Source organism: Rhinolophus sinicus, linkage group LG01 (assembly GCF_036562045.2).
Source record: "Rhinolophus sinicus isolate RSC01 linkage group LG01, ASM3656204v1, whole genome shotgun sequence".
NCBI lineage: Eukaryota > Metazoa > Chordata > Mammalia > Chiroptera > Rhinolophidae > Rhinolophus > Rhinolophus sinicus.
Genome location: NC_133751.1, coordinates 52,587,122 through 52,604,942, shown reverse-complemented (window position 1 = coordinate 52,604,942; position 17,821 = coordinate 52,587,122). Strand labels below are relative to the sequence as shown.

General features: G+C 38.2%; 1 protein-coding gene across 6 annotated transcripts in view; it reads right to left on the bottom strand.

Moving 5' to 3' along the window:
- Positions 1–17,821, bottom strand: part of TP63 (tumor protein p63) — a 221,884-nt gene that overhangs the window by 12,974 nt on the left and 191,089 nt on the right. For 3 of the 6 annotated variants that reach the window (XM_019743157.2, XM_019743154.2, XM_019743158.2), the window contains 6 exons: positions 17,532–17,718; positions 16,345–16,460; positions 15,253–15,362; positions 14,453–14,589; positions 12,217–12,299; positions 9,452–9,588 (listed from right to left, as the gene is read on the bottom strand). In XM_019743157.2, the coding sequence (XP_019598716.1) occupies positions 9,452–9,588; positions 12,217–12,299; positions 14,453–14,589; positions 15,253–15,362; positions 16,345–16,460; positions 17,532–17,718 (770 nt within the window). Of the gene's footprint in view, positions 1–2,071; positions 3,493–9,451; positions 9,589–12,216; positions 12,300–14,452; positions 14,590–15,252; positions 15,363–16,344; positions 16,461–17,531; positions 17,719–17,821 lie in introns of those variants that run through there. The other 3 variants (XM_074329390.1, XM_019743159.2, XM_019743156.2) reach the window with 2 other exon arrangements.

Genomic DNA, 17,821 nt, shown 5'->3' with positions numbered 1-17,821 from the left:
AGTTATCTTTCCTATCACCACCCACTCTCCAGCCTCAAATGTTTAATACTCGAGCATTTGGTCAAGGGGATGAAAGGTATCAGTTTATGAATTCACAGGTAGAAGTGGCAAGGATTCTTATTTGAGCAAATCCAGAAATTGGGGTGAGCAGGTAAATGGGAATGAGTCTAAAGAGGTCAGAAATTCTGAATGCTTTTCATTTAATGTAGAAGTGAGTATTAAAGTTACAAAGAGAAGGTCAGGATAGTCTGTTTAATATTACGTTTGCAATGTTTGACTTAAAAAGAGTATTAATTTTCTATGCTGTTGAATAGTGAGCAAGGCTGAATAAATGTGTGGCCAATTTAAAGGCCTTAAAGAACAACCATTTTTCCTCTTTTTTTCCTTTACTAATATAATGTCACAGTCCTTGAGTGGATAATCCCAAAGATTGATGATGAATCTGAACAGATGAAAAAGTGTTCAAGAACAACAGTATTTGTGCCATTATGATTTTCTTACCTCCCCCACCCACAACAAAACAAAACAAAAACACACAAATGAAAAAACATAGATCTTTTCAGAAAAATAGCAAGGTGTAAGCCTCAGGTTGTTTTTTTCTAGAGGCATACAAGATTTTTCTAGGAATCCAATACAACAGAGATACGGAAGGCATGTTTAATGTATCTGTAGCTTTGAGGAGAAATCCTGGTAAAGTCAAGTCCCAGTTCTTAATTCTAAAACCTTAGGCTTCTGTCTGCATTGCTAAAAATAAATTTCAGAATCTCAGACCTATAAGTAACCTTTATATCATCCAGGATTAGAAAGCCAGCTTCCTGATTTCAAGTCTAGTGACTATCTAGATGGTAGAAAGTCAAAATTCTTGAGAAGACACAAATTCAATGTCATCGTCTCCACCTTCCTAGAGATATCTAGAATTCCACCAAAGGATTCCTGCTTTTGCCTTATATCTTCTATTGCTAATTACAAAGTAACTATTTAATATAATTTGATGATATCTGAGGTAAATCTATTTCATCACACCATATCTGGAGTACAGACTCTGAGAGGGGAAAAGGGTATTGAGGGGTAGAGCAAAATACCGCTGGTATAAGGAAGGTCAAAAAAAGGAAAGACATTGAACATCAGAAAAGGATTGTTTCTTCTCTAAATTTTGCCCAATACTACCCTGCCTGTAACTTTTCTCTCTAGGTGGGTAATCTTGCTTCTAAATACAAAGGGCAGCATTTAATTTCTAGATAGATCAAGTGTAATTGTAAAATATTTTCCATTAGTTCAAACGTGTGCATTTATATAAAAGTCACTATAAACACATCAAAAACTTACATAAAAAGAGGGTGAAAAAAAACTGAAGAAAAAGCAAATGTTAAAAAAACTAAACACACTCATTACCCCTTTTATGGGATTTGCCAATCAAAATTATTAGATTAATTGGAAACATTTCGTAAATGTAACAAGGTCATAAGATTTTACTAATATACTTTTCTCTCAAACATAAAGATTTTTTTGTAGTATTTTAAGCTACTAAATTAATTATATTTATTTAGAACAACTTCTTTTGAAGCTTTTGAAAGCACTTAATGATCAGAATATATTGTTATTTCTTTCAAAAGAAGCATTAGACAATAGCTTCGACTAAGATTTCTGGATGAATATTTGTAATGCCTACATTACAGAAGTCAAATTATTTAATAACTTTGGATTTGATTTAAATTCCTTTTGGTAAATTGAGCAAGTTAAAATGGAATTCAAGACATCTTCAGAGATGTGAACAATTAATATTACAGTGCCTGGTCCCTCATGATGAAATTAAAAACAGTGGTAAAGTATATTTTCAAGTTAGTGTAAGCATTGTGATTTATTTTTAGGATTGATGATCTTGATACAGTGTATCTTAAATAAAATACCAAATACTGACACAGTGTAAACAGAACCAGAGTAACTGTTCTATTATTCCTATTGTTTAGACTTCCACAGGATACTTCAAACACTTAAATAAAAATAGTCTAGTATTTAAGAAATTTTAAAAAAGTGAGAGAGACAGAAAAGAAAAAAAACACTGCAAGATAAACCAAGATGCAAAAGTTTATTGAAAATTAAAATCACACATCCATAAAGCAACAGCCTCAATAACAAGAAATCATTTTTGTGGTGACACAGAATCAAGAGCTGAGGGGAGATGAGGGAGAAAGGAGATTCCTAAAGTCTTTATACTATTATTTTAAAATACGTTTTTAAAATGGAAAGAAATACATTCTCTAAATACGTTGAGCCAGAAAAAAGAGTCATCTAATTTTTCTATCTTTAATTTTTTGGCCAAGAGTGTTGATTTTAACAAGTGTCTGCTTGGACATCGCATAAAACTTAAGTCGCTTGAAAAAGGAGTTTGAGCAGGGTCAGCAAAATGGCTAGTTCATAGAACAGAGGGACAGGAGCTCCAATCAAACACAGATTTGGTGGGAGGGCTTTGAACTCCATTTTAGGCATTGAAAAATGATACACAACTGACTGGAACAATATTGCTAGGGGTGGTTTTACACTCCTATTAAATTAACAAAATAGGTTTACCTGCCTTGGTGTCTAAACAACAGTGTGGGGGGTAAATCTCCAGGGTTTCCATGAGCAAAGACTGTCACAGGCGCTGACAGATGGTGGCAGCGGTGGGATCTGACACAGCATTAATGAACTTTCTACCTACACATGAGAGGATGCTACTAATAATGCAAGTTCTCAAAAAGAATGAAACAGCATCCCCCACATTGGCTACTTACAGTAATTATCACTTCTCTGCCCAGCAGTACACTTGACACCTTAGTTTACCATTTGCAATATATTACTGCATGACCAGCATTGAAAGGGCCTGACTGAGTCTCTCAGTCACCTACAGTTTATTTATGCAAAGACAATAACAACTTTTTTTCTCCTTTTCTTAAAAAGACATCTTAAGTTTGAGACCTGCTCAAAAGCTTCTTTATGAGTTTAAGAAACACAACAGAAGGTAACAGAAAATGGTTCTAATAAACATCTTAATGCCCCTCTTCCCGACATGAGTCCTTTCCTCCCAAGAAACAACACAAAAGCTCACAAACACAGGGGTTCCTGACTGATCAACTCTAGATCTAAAGATATAGAATCTGCAGAAAATGTCCTTTCTTGTAAAGTTTTGAGTCCCTTCAAAAGATTTTCTCACTAATGGTTGTGTGCCTTTGAGCAGCTGGGTCTCTGAGCCAAAGTGTCTTTAAGTCCTGCTTACAAGGGCTAGATATGCACACATACACAAATTCATACATACACACACACACGCACACACACACACACACACACACACACACAGAAATACAATCAACACACACACTGAAAATACAGAGAAAGGGCTTCTACGGGTACACTGATGGGTTTGGGGGGTTGGAATGTCTAAAGAAGACGTCAGATTGTTTCGGAGTTTCTCTCCGGGGCTCCACAAGCTCACTCCTGAAGCAGGCAGAAAGGAGACTGCAGAGAGGAACCAGAGAAAACAAAAGATGAAGGCTTAGGACTTCATATATTCAAATCAACTGAATACAGACACACATCCTCCTACCTTCATGATCATAGTATAGATAGACTGGAGTACCCATAACGCTATGTTTGCTCCTTCCTCTTTATCCTCTTTTAAAACTACTCAGAGATGACATCTCAAGATTTTTATGAAGAAGGAATGAGACGTGGTGGTAATGAATCAGAAGGAGCCAAATCACCTGTGGAAATGTAAAACAAATGCATTTTCCCTGGATCCCTTCTGAGGCCAGGCGGGGGCCCAGGCATGCACATTTTTAACACACTCCACAAGTGATTCAGTTGAGAACTGAGACGAGGTAGGTCAAAGTGTTTAGCACAGTGCTTGGCATACTAGATTTGATTAATTGAGAAAAGGGAATGCAGAGACAAGAATTAATCTTTTGAAAAATGTCATCTGCCCAATTAAGATACCTTATTACTGTTTCTGTCTAGCTAACAATGAACTAAGAAGAAATATGATCTTATCAGTCTGGGGGCTGCATCACTGTGCATTTGTAAAGGACTATTAATGAGCATTTTGTATGTGACTAGATTGAGATAGATAAATATCTTAATCCTTCAGTCACAAACTTGGCCTACAAATGCACATATCAAACACATGAAAGCAACTTTTGCATAATTAAGAAATCAATTATGCCATAAAAATGCCAGGAACAGATCTCTTTATTTTGCTAAATGTTGTGCAACCCCCTAAACTGTTTGGAAATTGTTTCCCAACTGGCTTTTGAATCACACTTGGTTACTCCTCGCAAAGGAACAAAGCCACTTTTACTTGGTTAGGGGTGGGATTCAGTAAATCATATCACCAGCAAGAACTGAAATCATCTTAAAGAATATTCCACAACATAAATTAGTAGGGAAATAATTTACTGTCAACTAAAAACCTGTAGCTTTGACTTCTTGTTTGTATATTACATTTGGGGCTACTTGTGGAGCAAGGACTGACTGAGACAACGTGTAGAAATCATGCTTTAGTTATGAAAAGAGTGCCTGGACCATAGGGGTTCAAACTTTGACCTAGAACTGAGATCAATTCTGCAATAAGATGTGGAAACTTAGAAAAATGATCTAATCTATAAAACTTAATCTGATGTTTTTCCTCATTACCAATACAGAGCTAATAAATCTCTGCCCTGACAACTTCCTAAATAGCTGTGAAGTTAAAAAAGTAACACTGTGTGAAGCTTGGGCAGTTCTATGACCTATAAGGTAGAACCACATGAAATTGCCAATGTTCTTTTTTTAATCTATGAAACTGGCAATTTCAAAGAAATATTCTGGAAATGTGGAGGCTCTCTATTTCAAGCTTAGAAATACAATATTAATCACATCTAGTATTGAGATAAAGATGTGTCCTCTGCTCTCCTACATTGATGATCCTAAAAATATTCTCTTCTCCACCCTCAGATATGTGAATCTGAGGAAAAATTATCAACATTATTGAAGAAAAGCAGAGACAAATCAGCTTAAAGAGATAGGACTTTTCACTAAAACCACAAGGATAAATACCAACTGACTGATACAGAGATAGAAAAATGGGAGTAAATGCTTGCTTTAGTCTTATTATTACAACTTTCTTAACTAATGAAGTAGATCAGAACATTGCAAAAAGCTGTGTCTTCCAAATGTGATTCTCATCTTAGCTTTATCATGAACTGGCCATGAAATCACAGGCATAGTTCACCGGGACTCCGTTTCCCGAGCTGTGCTATGAAAAAATTAGAACTATGGTCTTGAAGATCCTGGTTTGCTCCAATATTCTCTGACCTGTAATACTAACGAGCCACAATCATCAAGTGATCATAAAGGAAAAGAAAACACTAAGGGCTCCTCAGTGGGTCATATATTTGTATTAAAATTAAAAATGAATCCATTCTGTAGAAACCCAAAAATAACTTTCCACAGGAAATCAAGAGTTAAACTAAGTAAAATTTTAACAGTGATGTTGACCTGAGATCAGGATGGAAGCCCAGGAGGATAAACTTCAGAACAAAAAAGAAAAAGAAAAAGAAAGAAAGAAAGAAAGAAAAGGAAATAGTATTTGCCTAAAGCACACAAAACAAAAGATTGCTAAAAAGGTCTCCAGTGGCTTCTGCGAAGCTGTCTTAAGAGTTAATGTCCCCTGAAAATATGAAGACAAGGCATCTAGTTCAAAAATGGGTTCAACTTGTCCTCCCACCAGATTCTGGCCTCTATAAACATAGCCCCCATGTTTATTTCAATGTGAGCAAGTCACTTAAAACCAAATTTATTTATAAGTGGTAAAAAGCCTATTTATACCTGTAACCATTTGATTCACAAAAACTCGGTGTAAAATGTATCCTTCATAAAGCCTATGATCATGAAGGTAATTGGGAAGAAGTTTTTGAAAAAGGAAAACCATGCACAAAGGAAAAGCAAGCAGAGAGAACACACGTAGTGAGAATCTAATAGAAACAATTAAATTGAAAATATTTGATTGCCACTTTGTAGAAAGAATTCCCTTCCCAGTAATTTTCCCTCTACTATAGAGAAAAACACAAAATTGATTCCTTACCAGCATAAACTTGGTACTATGTTTTTGGAAAGGAAATCACAGGCTATTGTAGGCATTTCCAAGCTGATTTATTCTTTTCAACTGATTGCCAGGGAATTAGATTTCCATTTTTCTTTGTCTAGTCATTCATGCTCTTTCTTGGAGATTTGCATGAAAATAAAAGAGCTGAAAAAAACTCAGCTGAAGAATACAGCAACTGGAGAATTTATATAGATGCATGTCGATCATTGGAGAGCCATGTATACATAATGTAACAAAGGCATAATTAGACCAAATGTCTATATTTTGCAAAGATTTCATTTTGCAGTCTGTTAGATTTCCATGCACAAGTTATCACATCTGAAGTTAGCTCTTATAGACTGTGAGATAATGACTCAAAAACATGCAATGACACTTGCAAATGGACACCCCAGGTAATTATGAGGCTATTAATTCCTCACTATTTATCTGTGGCCACACATGCAAAAAAGTAACCATATGTCTCTAAAATCTTTTAGGCTTTTTCAAATAACACAATTTTAGGATGTATTTTCTTCTTTGATGAAATAAATTGTTTTATGAAATAAGAATTATAAAGTAAGTTCCCTGTAGGTCAATGCCAGCCAGTCAGACAATAAGCATTGGATAGTTCATCACATGGGAACACCAGGCAGTGTATTCTCATGGATGCCATGTAAACAAACAAAAATAGCATGTGCCCCATCATCCTGGCTTATAAAGTCTCTAAAACTATGACATGAAGCTAGTCCCCTTATTGTATGATCTACAGAAGCTGTTTAAAATTGTCCTAATTTACTGGATGCTGAGAATAAATTTCCAGACTTTAGGATTCCAAAGGTGTCCTGGTTAGGAATTCACCACTAAATCATAAACTGTGGGAAAGCAGGGACCCCATCTTTCTCATCCCTATCCTTAATGCTTTCACATAACAGATCTTCACCGATACTTTGTTACATAAATCAACTCTGTCTTAGTTGATGATGGGGTTGCATCATTGACAATATTTTGTGTCTAGATGGGCGTGCCTAACTTTCTCAGACCAAAGAGATCTCTGTTAAAGACTGCTGTTTTGTTAGATACTGAAATATTACCTTAAAAATCACTTTTAAGATTTCAAAAAACTTTTTAATACTTCTCCATTTCAGAATATACATATTAGCTTCCAAATATTCTTAATAAAAAAATCTGAGCCTCAAGAAGCAAGAAAGGAACAGCCACTCATTTATTTAGAACAAGGATTGAAAATTACAGTGAATGAGCCAAATCTGGCCTATAGGTAAAGAATAATGTTAACATTTTTAAAAGGTGGGAAAATTCAAAGGAAGAAGAATATTTCATGATGTGAAAACTATATAAAATTTGAGTTTCAGTGTCTATAAAACAAAGCTTTACTATAATAGCCACTCTCATCTGTTTACTTATCTGTGGTGCTTCTGGGCTACAGGGACAGAACTGGGTAGCTGCAAGAGACCACATGGACCAAAGCCTATGATATTCACTATTGGTGCTTTACCAGTAGTAAAAAAAAAAAAAAAAGAAAGAAAGAAAGAAAAAATTGCCAACCTCTGAGCTAGATGGTCAGACTTTTTAAACCACACTATTTAATAGGTATCAGTTTGGCCTGACAATATTTTTCCTGTTAACTGGGAAAAAGACAGGAAAGAGGATCACAGAGCAAGTAGTTCAGCAGGATCAGCTACCGTGTCATTCCTCTGAGGTCATTCTGGCTGAGCCAAACATTTCCAGAGTGAACTGGAAGCAATTTGGGAGAATTTCTAAATAGTACAACATCCATATCTTAGGGAAGGCACTTATCCCCTCTGGGTCTGTAAATTATGTTGCAGGTCTGTTTCTTTGATCTCTGTTGGATGATTTTAGAACTAAGTTGTACATTGGAGTATATTAACGTAAATTTCTACCTGATCTCCTGAAGAATCCACAGGATTGGCAATGGGAATTATGTCGGCAACTCTGAGTTCTAATTCTCCTTTGGGAATCTCTGTGTCGCCAAGGAACCTCCTGATTAACCTTTCCACTCAGCCTTATTAAAACGCTAACCTATGATTTGCAAACCTTTCATGCTGAAAGTAAACGGTGAGATCCCTTCCAGGCAAAAAGGGTCTTAAATCCTCAAGGGGCCAAAATACTATAAAGAAAGAACACATTTCTTTTCTATCCCTCTTCCGCCCACCCCACACCCTGTAGTCAACAGGTGCTCAGAGGACACCTCCTGACTGTTGGAGATGCAGTCCAACCACCTCAACTGCATCTATGTTGATTAAAAAAAGAATAATAAGCCCTCTTTGTTATAATTTCCATAGTTCTCTCTCTATAGTAGCTAACAATATATCCATTAAAAAAAATACTTATTATAAAAATCAATCTTTGCCTTAGGCAAGATGGTTTTGGCTTCATTTCTTTTTGCCGGAAGAATAAAGTGAAATGTTTGAATTACTCAAATGGGCCCCAAAAGTATACATTTTAAATATATCCTCAAAGATTCTGGCAATACGTCCACCAGTACAGACACAGTATCTTAAGTAACCAAATACGTGATTATTTTTAAGCACAGAAAGTATAAACAGCAGCCTGACTCAACAACTTCTCTTCCTTTCCATAAGAGCTATTCTATTCTGGTTGGCCATAAAATAATCCACGTCATCAAAGATCCAAGCGTCAAAGTAAAAATTAATATATAAATAGACTGTATGTATGTGCGGTTCCAAAATCTGGCCCAATTTATGCAAAAATGTATTCCTGGAAGACAACCTGGAACAGGAATGCTAAAACATGGCGATATAATGCCACTTTGCCCTTCTGCATTTTCCCAATGATCATGCATGAGGTCTCATGCACGATCCTTCTCAACACGGCACTCAAGGAAGTGATTGATGGTAAAATCTATGTGCTACCCCTACCCTATAACAGTTTTCCCAAAAGTGGATTGTGTGCATACCAGGAGAGGTACAAAATAATCCATTATGATGAGGGAAGTTACATGTTTTTAAATATACACATTATTACTAGAATAGAATATGTATTCAAAAGTTTTATATTGGTAGATGTGTATGGATGAGGTAGAGGGAAGAAAACTACCTCCGTTACTGAGAGACTCTTGTCATTCAGCTGCGATAGTTTGGATTCAATTTCAGAATGCAAGCGGGATTTCTCAGAGGGAAGGTTGTGATAAGGAACACAGGTTATTGAAACTGAAAAAAGGTGTCCCGCACCAGCTCTTGGGAACCTGTGATGTTCAGCTGTCTCACAGCCTCTCATTCTCCATCACCCACCAATCACCCTACGGCGGACGGTCACTCGTACAAACACCTCCTAAAATGACACATTCGGCCCACTCACTGTTTCTGAAGTAAATGCTGGTGCTGCTGCTGCTGCTGCTGCCTGTATGTTTCAATCGTGTGCTGAGGAAGGTACTGCATGAGCTCCAGGGACTCTTTGATCTTCAACAGCATTTCGTACGTCTCACGGCCCCTCACCTAGGCGAACGAGCAGAAGGAGAGAGAAGCAAAAACGATGAACTGAAGAAGTACAAGAAGGACGGGCAACCCTTATTTTTCGTGGATTCTACATTGACGAATTCGCGTACGTGCTAACACTGATTTGGAACATGAAACAACACTCGTGGCACTGGGCGGCCCTTCGCAGACATGTGCAGAGTGATGGCACCCACGCGTGCTCCCCGCTGAGTTTGAACAAGGCAGTGCTCTGCCTTCTCGTTTCCGTGCTCGGGCTGTGAACAAGTGTGCTTTTCATGGTCTGTTCAGTGCCGCCTTTTTCACGTTTTCTGTTGGTGAATTTGCTGTTTAAAAGGGTGCTGGAGTGTAGTGCGGAAGTGCTGTCTTGTGTTCAGAGCGTAAGAAGGCTGCGATGGGCCTTATGGAGACTAGGATAGATAAGCTTCATTGGGGCATGAGTTATAGTGCTATCTGCTGTGAGTTCAATGTTAATGAGTAAACAGTATACATTAAGTAAGGTGTCTTTAAACAGAAACACACCTAAAACAGGTTATGTATTAACTAGTTGCTTAAAATGCTGTGACCAGAGACTCACAGAAATCCTGTATTTCCCCGAGGAGCAATGGGTCAGTATTCACCAGCACAGCGTGCACTGTGATTTTATAAAGCATAACTCTCACAAGTAACAAAAATCACCTGTAACTACCTCTGGAAGGACATGAGCTTTCAGCTGGGGTAAAAAGGTATTTCTCTCTTAAAGAGTGTCTATTAAAAGCTTTAAAAAGTGTGAGCAGGGCCAGGACTAGAGTGAGGCCAGCGGGGCACGTCGGGTATGGGCAGGGCCCTGAGAGTGATTGTCTGCTTAAATTTTGCACCCTAGGTACTTCACTCTCTCACCCCAGTCCCCTCCCTGGGTATGATGGGCAGAATTTGTCAGAATTCAGAAATGGAAAGATTTTTTCTATCTGTTGTTGGGTTAACTCCTACTCATTCCAGCTCTGGGATCACCTTCTCTGAGAAGCTTTTCCTAAACCTCACTCTCTTAGGATGAGTCTTCTGTCTGTCCTATGTGCTCCCACAGTGCCATGCCTCGCTCTACTGAAACAAATATTTTATTACATTATGCCTATCCATCACCTCACTAGAATACAACCTCTTTGAAGGTAAGAATTGTGTCATACTGATCCCTGAATGCTTGGGGTCTACCATATTTACCATTCAACAAATACCAACCAAATTCATGTTATACTGAGTGTTTTTGTTGTTGTTATTGTTGTTTGTTTGTTTGTTTGTTTTTCACACACTTTGGTTTGGCTAATTCTTCACTAAACATAAGATGTAACTGATTACAGGGTACCTCTTTCACTACTACAAACTAAAATTTTATTAAAAGACAGCTTTTCAAGTGGTTCCTATTTCAGGAACTGAAAACATATTGGTTTTTTGTTTGTTTGTTTGTTTGTTTTTGTTTTTTGAAGATAGTTAACCCTTGAACAACATGGGTTTGACCTGTGTGGATCCACTTACACATATTTTTTTTCAATAAATACACAGTCGGCCCTCCATATCCCTGGGTTTCATATCCACAGATTCAACCAACCTTGGATGGAAAACAGTATTTTTGATCTGTGGCTGGGACTCCGTAAGTGTGGAGGGCTGCCTCTCTGCCATTTTATAGGACTTGAGCATCCGCTGATTTTGGTATTTGAGTTGGAGGGGAGGCACGACTGTATTTAATATATCAGGATAATGTTTAAAGTTCACAGGTCAGATTCCATATGTAGCCTGAGAAACAAGACACTGTCTGATTGTTCTAACAGTAAGCAGTCTATTTCCCTGATGGTCGGGCCCAAAGGAGGTAGGTAAGGAGTTATGGCACACCTAAACCTGTTGAGTTGCTTTAGCTTCAATCCCAGGGTGGCAGCTCCCAGTCAAATCTGGCTGTTTGTCTGTCTCATGCCAGTTTAGATGGCATCAAGGGCTATACTGGTTACCAAAGCTTTGATGTCACTCTAGGTGGCAAAGACCTAAGGTAATACAAACTCAACAAACTGCAACCATAGTCTAACCAAGGGCACCTTAGGGACTTGAGAGGGCTAATGTTCCTTGTAGGAATGAACACCGGTCTTACACAATGATTAGAGTGAGTCTTCTGGCCATTTACATATTATTGAGGGTTCTGCCTTGCTTGGTTTTCTTTATATCACTTCCCTCCACGAAAAAATCGAAATCAATTCTCTATGATCATTGTTTGATCAACTTTGTGAAATCCTTCTGACAAAGTTTTAGTTCTAAACTGGTTTGGTCATGTTGTCGAGGATAACCTTACCATTTGTAAATAATGAAATACAAATTAATTTTAAATATTTGGGCAAGAAAGAATTGTATTAGGAGAGTAGCGTTGACTGGGTGAGTAGTAAGTAGAGGACCCTACACTATTAATATATTTTAAAACTATGGAGGAAATGGATAAATTCCTGATTTTTCAAAAAAAAAAAAAATATATGTATATATTTTCTCTCTTTTTATCTCACTAGCCCTTATCATCCCTTTCTCGTTGTCACAGATAGTCAGAATATGACCATAGAGTAGAAACTGATTCAAAGAAGGTGAAAATGAAACAATCATGAATATTCAAGGGAAACTCACTGGTAAGTATAAGAGTTCATCATCTGGGGATCTTCGTTTCTTGATGGATGTCATCTGGATGCCATGTGTGTTCTGACGAAAAGCTGGTGAAGAAAAAATGCAAGTTTCATCCTGGGAACATTTCTGAAGCAATAATACATTTACTAAACAGACAATAACACTAGCAACACCTGTGAGATTAGAGTTTCTTATTCTAAGCATCTATTTAATTGGTGATGACTGCTTTTACATTAAGTGCAAATCTAACAATAATGAGGCAGAAGGAGTGAAAGGAAGAAAGGATGCTGGGAAATGGCCTTTGGCTTCAGTTGTGCTGCAGGAATCCCTGTGTCTTACTGGCCTGTGTCTGTGAACAGCTGTTAAGGAAAGGAAGATAAATTGGTTTTGTGTTTTATTTTTCAGGTCATTTATCTTCCAAGGTGGTAAATGCATATTGTAGAGGTTGTCTTGCTAATGTATTCAGCCTTGTGTGTTCATGCATACCATGTTAATACATATATCGCATAACTTCTGACAAGCAGTCTCACTTTCTAGTATGTCAGTTTTCTCTTCAGTAAAATGTGTGAATTAAGCTCATAAATCTCTGTGATTTCCAGGATCCTGGGAACTACATCCAGGATCCAGGGTACAGAGATGATGCTTCCACCAAATTTCAGATAATTCATTCTCACCAAAATTCATTAATTTGTAGGTAACTGAGGTGCTGAGGAAAGATTATCCGAACTGTGTCACCAGGCTGACTCAAGAGCAAAGTTAGGGTGGAAATATAATTATTTATATTAGATTATTATATTTAACATTAAATTGAATACTTTATATCCTATGTATATATAAATAATATATATCATTTATATCAGGGGTGTCCAAACTGCGGCCCGCGGGCCAACTGTGGCCCGCAATCCGTTTTTTATTGGCCCGCAGCAAATTCCAAAAATATATTTAGTTTACTTAAATAAACCAGGTGAAGCAATACGTACTTCACCTCAAGTGAGTGGCCCGGCTGTTTGTGTATTTTACCGCATATGGCCCTTGGTGAAAAACAATGAAAAAAGTTTGGACACCCCTGATTTATATCATATATCTAAATCATACACACACACACACACACACACACACACACACACACACTTGATATTTTGAGAAATAATCAGCGAGATAAAGAGCCTAATAATAAGGGCAAATCATACTGAACAGTTAGAAGTTGATGGTGACTAGTTGTCATAACATTCTGTGGTTCTCTATAAAATGCAATATAATTTCTGTTTCTTCTGGACACTAGTAATAAAACTAAAACAGTTTTTCATGAAATAAATCACAGTATGGCATGCTTTAAAATATTTGTTTTGGTGATGTCAGGTTTATGCAAGACACTGTCTCGAATCAAATCTCACAAGTTAGAAGCACATGTGGATCAGTGGTTTTCACACTTTGTTGGCTGGAGGGCTAGGCCTCTGTGCCATGTGCCTCACGAGTGGTTACGAGTAGACCCTGGAGCCACAGTCCCTTCAACGAGAGCAGCTCTGCTTTCATCTAGTTTGCCTTGTGGCTTCCTTGAAATATTTCATTTTTGAAAAACTTTTACTGCTTAACAAAGCAAATGTGAAAACAACTGACCCAAATCATTAGCCTCACTGTAGATAACTGAGGCCCCAAGAAGGTTATACATGCCAAGATTCAATGAAACCCAGATCTATATATTCTCTAGACTGTGCTTTATGAAACATGTCCTTAAATCTCACTGTTCCCACAGATTCATGAGGTAAGCAGATGTATTTTTGGCCCTCGTGCTCAATAACAGAAAGATAAACTAATACCAATAGGCTAAGATACTGGTCCTCAAACTAGTTAGCATTAAAGTCACCTGGAGGGCTTGCTAAACACAGATTGCTGGGCCTCACACCCAGTTTCTGATTCAGCAAGTACTAACTTAGTACCCAAGATAGTCTTGGAACTAAGAATTTGCATTTTTATCCAGTTTCCAGATAATACTGATGCTGCTGGTCAGGAGTTACATTTTGAGAATTGTTGGACTAAGAAATCCTCACAATGATTATTTGCTTTTGTCAGGCTGTACTGCACACCTGGAGTCCATCTGAATACCTCCATCAATGCCATAGCTGTTCCCACTGGCTCTGGGGCCTCAAGTCATACTTGCCCTAGAGTCCTTAGAACTCTCCCTAGCCCCCTACCTAAAGAAGACTTAACCCTACCCCACTAGGCCACTACAGCTACTTACGGCGCTTCGTACCATCACCATTCTTTGTGCTGTCCGAGACTTGCTGCTTTCTTATGCTGTCTTCATCTGCTTTCCTGTCTCTCCCTGGGCAAGCACAGATCCGGGCCTCAAAGCAGCGGCGGCCCAGGACTTGCCCACTAGGAATTAGAGAAGAGTGGAGGAAAGGGTCAACTTCAAGGAGTTTTAAAAGTCCCCTGAAGTTCTTCCATTTCCATTTCAACCGCAGGCCATCACCAGTTCACCACCACCACCACCAGCTCAGTCATAGCTGCTTTGAGGATGGACCCAAAAGCACTTGGCAGAACACAAAAGTGCTTACATGTCACAAGCAAAATTAGTAAACAACATTCCATTTGTTCTGCAAAGAACCTCCAAGCCATTAGCTTAACAGCTGTATTTAGCTACATATTTTGAAGGAAACTTGAGTTAAGCCAGTGGATGTCTCCGGATAAAATCCCCTTAGGCAGCCCAGACTTACTCAAAGAAACTGTTAAATGCCTTGGGGGCCAGATGAAAACAAACACTGTCTAATCAGAAAGTATTCCTGTTAAATGTCAAGAATTCAGGTATGAAGTGACTTGCCTTCCCTGGTTTTTTTCCCTCTGTTTACCCACCTTGTTTTGTCTCCACTTTCTTAGATCTTTTATGTAAGTGTTTGCAGCAAGGATTTAAAACACAAAAGACAAAATCAAGGGTAGCTCTCTGCTGTACATGCAAAGGTAATGATAAAGCAAACACAATTTCATTTTGCCCTCGGCCCATGGTTTTTGCAGAATGACAATTCTGCATATGCCACTTACTCTCTGGTTTCCAGAGTAACAATGATTAAAATTGGACGGCGGTTCATCCCTCCAACACAACTGCTGTTACACATGAAATTGTACAAGACTGTTGTGAATTCTGTGCCAACCTGAACATGGGAGAAAAAGAGTCTATGTTAACAATCATTTGATCTAATAGTCTTTCTTCTCAGTTCTTCCTTCTATTTAAACAACTCCGCTTCTGATTCAGTGATGTGATTTTTTTTTTCTTTCTATGAGGTGAAGCTCTAACACCCATTGCAGATTCTTCTTTGCCTCGCCTCTTGGGAAGCTTAAAGCTAATGTTTGCAACATTGAGCTAGGCTTTAAAAAGTAATCATCTTTGACCCTATTCATTTGTAAGCTGATAGGTATCACCCAAACCAAAGTTCATCACATATGTGAATATCACGGTAAAGGGAGAGCTGAAAACATTACCCAAAATAACAGTGATGCTCCAGGGATATTGTCCCCATGTGGATAAAACAGTATAATATAAATTTGAAGGTACACTTTCATAAATAGTACTCTGGAACTTAAAAGGTCCTCAGCACTGAATCTAGTCACAAAGCGCTCATTTATGGAAGAGGCAACTCAAATTCAAAGAGGAAGAGTCACAGCTAAAGGTTAGCACAGCAAACCAAGACTCTGGTCTTACTACGCTAGTGTTCTGCTTTTCTAATCTGACACATGTTCACTCAGACTTCAGCTAAGAGATCCATGTCAGGGTCTCCCGTTTGTGGGCTAGTGGAAGAATACTGGCATCCAGAACTGGGGCACATTCGCTACCAGTTCAATTGCCATTTAAATTGTCTGGATGAGATAAGGTCATGCATTAAACTGATTGCAAGTCCAATTATTACCAGCCTTTAAGATAGGAACATGGGCACAGAGCCATGTTACCAAGTTAAGTTAGTACAAATTTAGGAGTTTTTAAGAGGCTAGAGGAGCAGTCTATGGAGAAGAGGAAGAGAAGAGATATAGAAAAGTTACATATTTGAGGACAATGACTAAGACAGAAATAGATGCTTGAAACACCCGGTGTCACCGAAACTAATCCTCTCCCAACTCAGCCCAGCCCTTATCTTTTACCTGGGGTGGCTCATAAGGTACCAGCACACTCTGTCTTCCTGTGATGGGGTCTTCTACATATTGGGCATGGCTGTTCCCTTCTACTCGAATCAAATGGCTAGGAGGGGCAATCTGTCCTGCAGAACAAAGAAAGGCAAAATAGTTAGTTCTTTACCCTCAAAGAACAAAACAAACAAACAAAAAAGAGAGAGAGAGAGAAAGAAAGAAACAAACAAACAACATAGACAAAAGGTTGATGGCATAAGGAATGGTTTGTTTGATAGAGGATATATACATCCTTAAAAATAGGAACAGATCCTGTTGCCAGATATCTAATACATGAAGGTGTCACAAACTTTACAGCAACAGAAAGGACTGGAATATTCATATATATATTTAAGGGAACAATCCTATATTTCTGGTGCTTAAGTTTAATGATTCAAGCTTTTAGAGAACTCTATGAATACATCTCTGATGGTATCCATAGAGGGGATTTTGTTAGCTTATAGAAAATGAAAGGAAAAGAAACAAGTTAACAATACTACTACTACTACTACTACTACTAAAATCAACTTGAGACATGCTGTCCAAAAATTGAGCAGCAAAAATAAGAGGCAACAGATGACAAGGACATAACTTAGCCTAGTCTTTTCTCCATCACAAGGTCTCCATCTTTAGACCTTTTTCTTTGATCATAAAGACGATAAACTTACTGGTTGTGTCATGCTAAAAGAGGTTGGAGGATAAGAAAAGGGAAGCCAGTTTTATAAAGAGTATAGGCATAGTTTCACAAAATTGTGACACTGGACAGCGTTCCAAAAGAAAGATGCTGATCCAAGAATGGGAAACCACAAACGTGTTCTTAACCATGATTCAAGAATGGGAAACCATAACAGTGATGACCAAATGCTACCTTGTTTTCCTTACACCTTCTCATTAGAAGAAAGAAAAAGAAAGGTAAGGAAGCAGTAGGGAGTAGAGAAGCAAGTTCAGGTTATCTAATAATGACTAAGATTAAATTAAATAATTCAATCACTGTGACAGCCACAAATTTATTGATCATTATTCTCACTCTGCCAGCCAAAGAGGCAAACTACCATCAGATTGCAGAGGTTGGTACCAAGTAAGTGGGCTCCCAACAAAAATCTGCACAGGATCTCTATTGTCAAGAAGCTGAGTTGAACACCACAGAATCCTCTTCTCCTTACCCTCATTGAATTCACGACTCAGCTCGTGGTTGGGGCACCGTTTCACCACCTCGGTGACATGCTCAGCTTTCTTGTAGACAGGCATGGCACGGATGACAGCGCCCTGAGGAGGTGGGGTCATCACCTTGATCTGGATGGGGCATGTCTTGGCAATTTGGCAATATAGTTTCTTCAGTTCAGTGGAATACTGCTTACAGATGGGCCAATGGTGGAGAGAGGGAAAGAACCAATAGGAGATATTGTTACACATCAAATCAGAGCAAGGAAATAATGTCTCCCTCTTCCAGCCT